Source organism: the organism of the source record quoted next, unplaced genomic scaffold, assembly GCF_019419815.1.
Source record: "Pyrus x bretschneideri cultivar Hongxiangsu unplaced genomic scaffold, Pyrus_bretschneideri_v1 Contig11, whole genome shotgun sequence".
NCBI classification, from domain to species: Eukaryota; Viridiplantae; Streptophyta; class Magnoliopsida; order Rosales; family Rosaceae; genus Pyrus; species Pyrus x bretschneideri.
In genome coordinates this window covers 5,006,673-5,014,355 of record NW_025999402.1, presented here as the reverse complement: position 1 = coordinate 5,014,355, position 7,683 = coordinate 5,006,673, and the positions used below count along the sequence as shown (strand labels likewise).

The window sequence follows — 7,683 nt, the reverse complement described above, 5'->3', positions numbered from 1 at the left end:
ATGGAGGTGAAGAACGTAACAAACGACTTGGTCACTCCCTTAGTATAAAAATATTCATTTTCATTTAAAAATAAGAAGTGTTAGGTTTGAATCTCAAGGGAATTCGATACCAAATTAAGTTGTCTATTTTGTGTTAACCGAACTCCCCTCCCTTAGTATAAAAATATCGATATGCTAAAAATTAAAAAATTAAAAAATGCGACTTGGCGTTTCCTTCGCCTACAAAACGACTTCGTCTTCAGTCACACCTTAATCCCAACTGATTCCGTTGCAGTCGACAGTTTGAGTTGACCATGTGCGAGCGTCTTCCCTCCAGCCCCCTATCTTTTCCGCTCACAAAATCTCCAAAATTAGGGTTTACCAGAACCAATTGGAGCTCCCAAATCCAACCGCACCCCAACTTTTACACCCCAAATTGTTCGAAGCTATCGAATTTCGCGAATTCAGAAATCACAAATTCCAGAAATGGGAGGTCTTTGTTCCTCAGCAGAAGGGCCAGCGATAATCCGAAAGCTGATTTTGGGATTCCGGCCGAATTAGGGTTTAGGGAGAAAGGTGAAAACCTCTTCGACCTCGCAACAGAATCAATTGAGTCAGTAACGCGAAATGGGATTGATCCCAGGGAAGAATCCAATGCTTCATTGGGTTCAGAAAATTTATTGGAATCGGAGGGCGGTTCGGGGGAGGATAAGCGAAATCGGAAGAGCAACGAGAGCGTAAAAGAGGAGAATCGGGTTCGAATTGAGGGTACGGATGGTGATGGGTTGGAGAAGGAGGAGAATTTGAAGCATATTGATGAAAAAGTTGGGCTGAGAAAAGGGAGGCAGGTGATGAGGAGGTCCAATATTCTTGCGAAGCAAGTTATCAGTATCCGAAGTGCGCTCAGCTTGGGATTTGTCTCGCAGCTTTGGGTCAATACCAACTCTGTAAGTATCAAACTTTCAAATTCTGTATTCTGTGGTAAAAGTTGCTAGCTTGATTAATTTGCTGCCGTTTGTGAAAAGAAAAAAAAAATTGCTTGCTTTAGTAAGTTAAACTTAGAAATCTTTCCTTTTTTCTGCAGTGGATGGTAATGTTTGTAGAAGTGAGGCGAAACCTGCTTTCGGGGGATTTCGAACGTTTTCTTCTCGATGATATTACCCAGGTAGATTTTGCTTGGAACATGTATGTATTTCATGCTTGTACTCTATGAACATTATTCTCTTATGGACAAGGTGTTCAATTTGTTGTTCTTTGCAGGTTGGTGATGTCGTGCTTGTCAAGGACGAGAGTGTGATTGAAGACGAATTTAAGATTGCTGGACTGGAAACGTTGGTATGTTCTGTCTCCCTGTGACATATGTGTATATGCTTGATAAGAGCGTCCACTCGTGTCTCTTTCTTTCCAAATGGGAGTGTATTCTGTGTTTGTTTTCTGCATGGTTAGCTTAGATTTCTGCATCAGTAAAGCTTAAGTAAATGTGTTCAGGGATAGCTTATTTTGTTAAATGCTAATTCGATTGCTGCATGTAGGTGTTGGGTGTACCATGTGCCTTGTTCAATATCTTTTAGTATCAATGTTTACTATTTGAGTTCTTAAGTTGTGATTTTGCTAGGTAGGATACCAAGTTATAACACCAGGCCGACGAACGATTGGAAAGGTGTGTCTCTATATTGCTCTAATGTCTTCATACTTATTTCCCTATTCCTCGATCATCTAACTTGTTTCATGCACCATTTCTAGGTGCGGGGGTACAGTTTTAACGTCAATTCAGGGGCTGTAGAATCCCTTGAATTTGATTCATTTGGAATTTCCTATATCCCATCAAGTTTGGTACGTGAAATGGAAATTTTACGCATTAGTGCTACTAGAATTGGCTTGTCTAGGGATTTTTTTGAAAACATTCTACTTGCAAAGCTTAATTCCAGCTAATTTTAGGTGAGTACCTATGCGTTGTTTGTTGAGGACGTGCTGGAAGTTGTCTCTGATGCCGTCATTGTGCACGAAGCTGCAGCTTCCCGCATACACAGGCTGACCAAGGTGCTTCTTATCTGTGCAATAAAACCACTAGTCTTGATTTGTAGTTTGCTTTATTTGCAACTTAGTGTTATGCCTGCAAATGAAAGTTTACCTGCCATCATAGTTTACCTTTTAAGTATTACTCGCTGTCGTTTCAAGTATGGTAAATCGAAAAGGAATTGTGGCCATTGTTCATGCTAGACATTTTAATCCATTTCTTGGGCACATACATGTTTAACCACAGAAATTGGTTTCTTACTGCACTTTGGTTCCCTTTTACTTCTGTTCCATAACTGTGCCGTTCGGCCCATTCCACGGCTCTAATATGTCAGTAATTGAGGCTTCTATCAAATCATGAATGGATCTAGTCCAGTCAGATTGTTTACATGTAGAATAACGGAAACTGACATTTGGATTATGTGACCATAGGGTTTCTTGGACGGCCGAAATGTTGCAACCTCCATAGATGATCTCGATGAATATTCCGACTTTGAAAGACCCGTAAGATCGGATAAGCATACAAGAAGAAGAAATTTTGGTAACCAGAAGTTCGATTCCAGGAAAAGCAAGACCAATGATGATTGGGACCTCCCAATGGATTACTTCTGAGTTCTGATCCTCATGATTCTTTGTTGCCTTCTTGTAGATATATACATAGCTTGGAGTAGGTTTCTCTATTGCAGTGCATTCATACATGAAAAATATCAACATAAAATGTCGTGCTGTTTTAGTCATCTTAGGATCACAGACCTCTATGTTGTACATGTTCATATTTCAATTCGAACACGGTTTATCAGCAAATCACAGTCTAACACATACATAGCTTATTAAAAACGCCAAAAGAGATATGCATACACATATCCAATAACGATTTGTCTACAAGTGGAATTAGCTCGTGTATCGCAGAAACATGCTTCCTCCTGTGGCCCCTCCTCTCTCTTACAAATTGGTTAATTCAGCTTCACTCGTGACGACTTTCTTATTGGACGGCCCTACAATCCCGACCACTTTGTTATTGGATGGCCCTGTGATCCCGACCATGTATCTTCCTTTTGATCAACTCATTAGTAGAAATTCAAATTGATCATTTAAAATCATTCAACTTTAGCAGATAATCAGTGGGAAAATTTTTCAGCGTGCGAAAAACATGATCTGATACACCTTTAGTCATAATTTAATTAGTGTACCAGACTGTGTTTTCAACATATTAAAAAATCTATGAACCAGTGGACCAGTCAAACTGTGAATTATTACTCTTGAAATCCGTGACATGTGCTAGAGAAAAACCTTAATTAGGGTTGAAACAGTTGAAAATTTTACCACCTTTTATCTTTTATCCAACAAGGCTTCCAATTTAATATCGGCATCTCCACAATGCCTCGTCATTTCTGACCAAACAAAATATGTATTATGTGTCGTTATCTGGTAGGACATAATGAGTGTGCAGGTCCTGCCATGAGCGTGTCTTTTGTAATTGATTGCCACTCAATCATCTTCTGTTAAAAGAATAAAATAAGAGAAATTTTAGTTAGACCTAGCCATCCTATCCCTACATCGACTAAACATTTTTCTCTGCTAAACTTTCAAGTTTGCCCTTAAATAAATAAGAATAAGAAAATAAACATTGATGTTTTTATCTCTACACTCAATAACTCAGAAAAAAATAGCACATATTTGTAATTTTCCATTATTTCCCACGATACACACCCAAATGATAACAAAATATTCTCATGAGTTCATCAACAAATCAGCTTGATAGAAACCATTATTGCATGAAACCCCCTCATTTATAATTTCAGCAGAGAAAACTTCTTACTAATTTGTTGGACATGAAACAAATTCCTACAATATGAGAAAAAAGCTTCCATGTTAGTGTCTATTTAGAAGAGATAGGAACAACGGTTTCTAGCAAGCTGACTTGTTAGTTTTAATAATTTATGCAAGTGGCCAACTCCCAAATAATGGTTCAAACAATCAAACATATTAGCCAAAAACCTATGTTGAAATTATAAATGAGGGCTGATAAGGGTTTCTAGCAAGCTGACTCGTTGATGAACTCCAGAGAATATTTTGCTATTATTAGGGTGGGTTTTGCCGAAAATGATGGAGGAATGAATTGTTGTGCCAGTTTTGAAGTTATGGGCACCAATGTTTATTCTCTTTTCTTTTCTTATTCTTATTTATTTAAGGGTAAACTTGAAAGTTTGATAGATAAAACTTGTTAATTAAGTGTAGAGATAAGATAATTGAGTCCAAATAAAATTTTTCATAAAATAATCATCGTTGGAATCTGGAGCTCGTTTATAAATAAACTTTCTGAACGCAAATTAAAATTGTAGCCGTTAGCACTTTGCGCCTCTCCACTTTCAAATTCAAACACGCTCTCTCTACAATTCCTCTCTGTCTCTCTCTCCTCTCAAGTATAACAACCTCAACTGGCAATAGCATCTTTCACGCATCCACCAAAGCAATGCAGGCGCTTCAATCTCCTGTTGCCGGGATTGCCGGAATTGCCGGGAACCAGATTGTTCGGCCTAGAAGCGGCCGGACGCCGCTCCAGCTGAAGAACACTCCGGCGTCTCTGACAAACTCCGATGTCAAAATCAAGCCAGCACAGCAACTGATTGGCGTTGGGGATGATTCGAACAAGGAGAACCGTCCGATCTATGTGACTCCGGTGAAGATTGAGGCGATGGACGCGTCGCTGGCGGAGGAGCTGAGCGCGATCAGGAAGAAGATGGAGAGGATGAAATCGGACAGAGAGACGACGGAAAAGATGCTCAAGGAGAGAGATCTGATGATGGAAATGCAGACGAAGGAGCTCGAAAACAGAGGGCAGATTCAGAGGATGTTGGAGATCGAGCTCGATCGGATTTACCGATTGAACCAGCTCCATGTTCGATCAATCGTAAGCTCCGATTGAATTTCAAACGCTTTTTCATTCCCTTTTTTGTTCCTTCGATTTTGATTTAATTTTGAGTGTTTCGGAACAGAGAGTGTCGCCGATTCGATCGCTCAGGGAGAAGGAGAAAGAAAAGAAGACCGCAGAATGGCCGTCGCAGGTGAACCATAATCTCGATTTTTCTTAATTTTTTATCAGATTTGAAATTAATTATTGTTTTTTGTTTAATTCGTTTTCATTGTTTTGTTGATCAGGAAGTGGAAGCGGAAGATGAAGCGGAGGAGGAAATGGCGGAATCTGTGGATGAAAACTCACCGCGGAAGCCGGAGAGTTGTTCTGCGTCCGGTTCCGAAATCGTTACAGAGAAAATAGAGAAGTGATAATTTTATAGAGTTTTTGGTTTGTGAATTTTATTTGAATTTTATTCGTTTTCATAATAATATAATACCTCATTATGTTTTAATGTTCTTTGTATGTTAGTGCTTGGAATATATACTTATAGTTCATAACTTCGTATATTCATATATTTCAAATGTTTGTATCCTCTAGTTGAGCGCAGCGGTGAAAAATCGAGCTTTATAACGTTTTAGGTTTTATACGATCGACCTTACTTAGTGTGATAAAACAAAAATATAAGTTGTGATGACTATTAACAATACGTAGATTTATTTATATATACTTATGTGAGATTGTAAAGAATAAATCGTTTGCTATTATTGACACACCCCGACCGAGATCAGGGCGTGCTGGCCATCACGCGGATGTGACGTAACCATGTGCACAGTGCGGAAGCTAACAAAATAATAGAAATAGTATGAATAAATAAAAACTAGCATACACAAGGTAATAGAAATAAGTGCTAGCGTAAGTGAGACACAAGTTCAGAGCATAACGCCTAAGCAGTCCAAACGAAAATGACGCAATAACAGTACACCCGAAGGTGGCCCTACACTGGTGATCGTCTGTCAGAAATGCTGGGAAAGCCCTCTGGGAAACCACCAAACCTGCTAGACCGCTAGAACCTGGAGGGGCGCAAAACAAAAGTGTGAGTGGGCAAAAACAAAGCTTTTCGAAACCATTTAACAAATAAGTTCTAACCCCTCGCCGTAAAACCTGTATACTTCCCAGAAGATAAACATATGTACACATATATATATATATATATACCAATCATGCTCAAGAATATGCCATTTCGGAACCTCAGAATGAAATGCAAGAGCTCAGGTATAAATCACATCAATAACATATAGTCTGGCAGCCGAAGTCACCTAACGTGACCTGTACGGCTGTATCTAGAGCTCAAATCTCAATCTCAATAACTAAACCTGCCCACGAGTCGGAACCACCTAAAGTGGTCTGTACGACAAGCCTGGGTGTAATACATATAAACGCTCTAGTGCTACGATCACGTGAAGGCTGTGCGAATAATCGCGGGTCACCTACGAGTCGGAACCACCTAAAGTGGTCTGTACAACAGGACTGTGCACCTAACTTGGATCCAAGCTGAGCGTGTGGTGTGGGAGGTGAACAACACGTGAAGGACTGTGCCCTACTCTGGGCGGGAGCATTAACACCGGGGGTGCAGGTTATGAGCTCTCTAAGCATCTTGAATCGCTACTAAATGTAAACATGAACAACACTTACCTGACACTTACCTGTGCGTCCGCAGCACCCAATATGCATATGTATATATATGCAACTAATAGTGCAACTAACGATGCATAAATAACGATAATCTAATGCATGGCATATGTCAAATGACAATTCAAATCAATTTCTGGGAAAATATAAGTATATAGGTATATACGGAAAACCAAAAGCCCACTCACTGGTAAGTGGAAGGGTCGTAACCCCCCTGCCTCGAGTGACCACGCTCGTCCTTGGGATACGTCTCACCTATATGCGAAATAACTACAAAAACGTTAATTTTAAAGCACATAACTAACCTTTAGAAATAACCTCTCATACATTGCTCAAATAGGGTGTATGAATATACCAACGTGCTTTACTCAACCTCAGGAACATCCCCAAATTTTTAAAATAATTTTTCACCGTCGCACGCGCCCCTACGTGTCGGCCAAGGGACGGCCACACGCACCGGCCACGCACAGGCACATGCCTGGCAAGCTGACGGCGTCAACTGACGCCGTAGGGAATATTTCGTCAGTTTTAACAGATTTCGTCAACTGCGTCAGGAATATTCCGTCATCTTCTCCGGCAAGCCTCCGGCGCCGTCGCCGGCGCCGGAAAATCGGGAAAAATTCAAACTTCAATATCTTCTTCGTTTTTCATCCAAATTTCACAAAATTGGTACCAAAATGAAGCTTAGAACTAGAGGAACACAATCATACTACTTTCAAGGGTTAAAAACCACGAAATCTCACCTGAAAATTCAACCCAGCTCCGGCCAACTTCGAAACTAGTGTTCCCGACGTCGAAATCCTTCAAACGAACCACCCCGAGCCTCCTAGGGACCTCACCAAGCTACCTACAAGCTTGAAATTCCCTAAAACGTGAGAAATCACGTGTGTATGAACAGTACTCGAAATCGGACATCGTGGATTCGACGTGAAAACGATGGTGTTCTTACCTGAAAATGGTATAGTTAGACTCCTACAAGCCTCACGAACTCGAATATGGCCTTGGATTCCACGATCTGTGAAGGTTTGATAGGGTTATGGGTGTGTCCGTACATGTTAAAGGAAATGGAAGGGGAATGGGGCTCGGGACAGGTGCAGGAAACAGGAGGAAAAAGGCTGTGGTGTGTGGGAAGGTGTGTGTGG

At 40.5% G+C, this 7,683-nt stretch overlaps 2 protein-coding genes across 2 annotated transcripts; both read left to right on the top strand.

Moving 5' to 3' along the window:
* Positions 1–246: 246 nt before the first annotated feature.
* On the top strand, positions 247–2,799 carry LOC103930220. Its single transcript, XM_009339508.3, has 7 exons — positions 247–926; positions 1,064–1,144; positions 1,240–1,314; positions 1,595–1,639; positions 1,723–1,812; positions 1,918–2,019; positions 2,428–2,799. Exons 1-7 carry the CDS (start codon positions 294–296, stop codon positions 2,605–2,607), a joined length of 1,206 nt encoding a protein of 401 aa, XP_009337783.2. The 5' UTR covers positions 247–293; the 3' UTR covers positions 2,608–2,799.
* A 1,523-nt stretch (positions 2,800–4,322) lies between these two features.
* LOC125471857 lies at positions 4,323–5,409 on the top strand. The gene is made up of 3 exons (XM_048572724.1): positions 4,323–4,906; positions 4,992–5,060; positions 5,155–5,409. Exons 1-3 carry the CDS (start codon positions 4,469–4,471, stop codon positions 5,278–5,280), a joined length of 633 nt encoding a protein of 210 aa, XP_048428681.1. The 5' UTR covers positions 4,323–4,468; the 3' UTR covers positions 5,281–5,409.
* Positions 5,410–7,683: the final 2,274 nt, after the last annotated feature.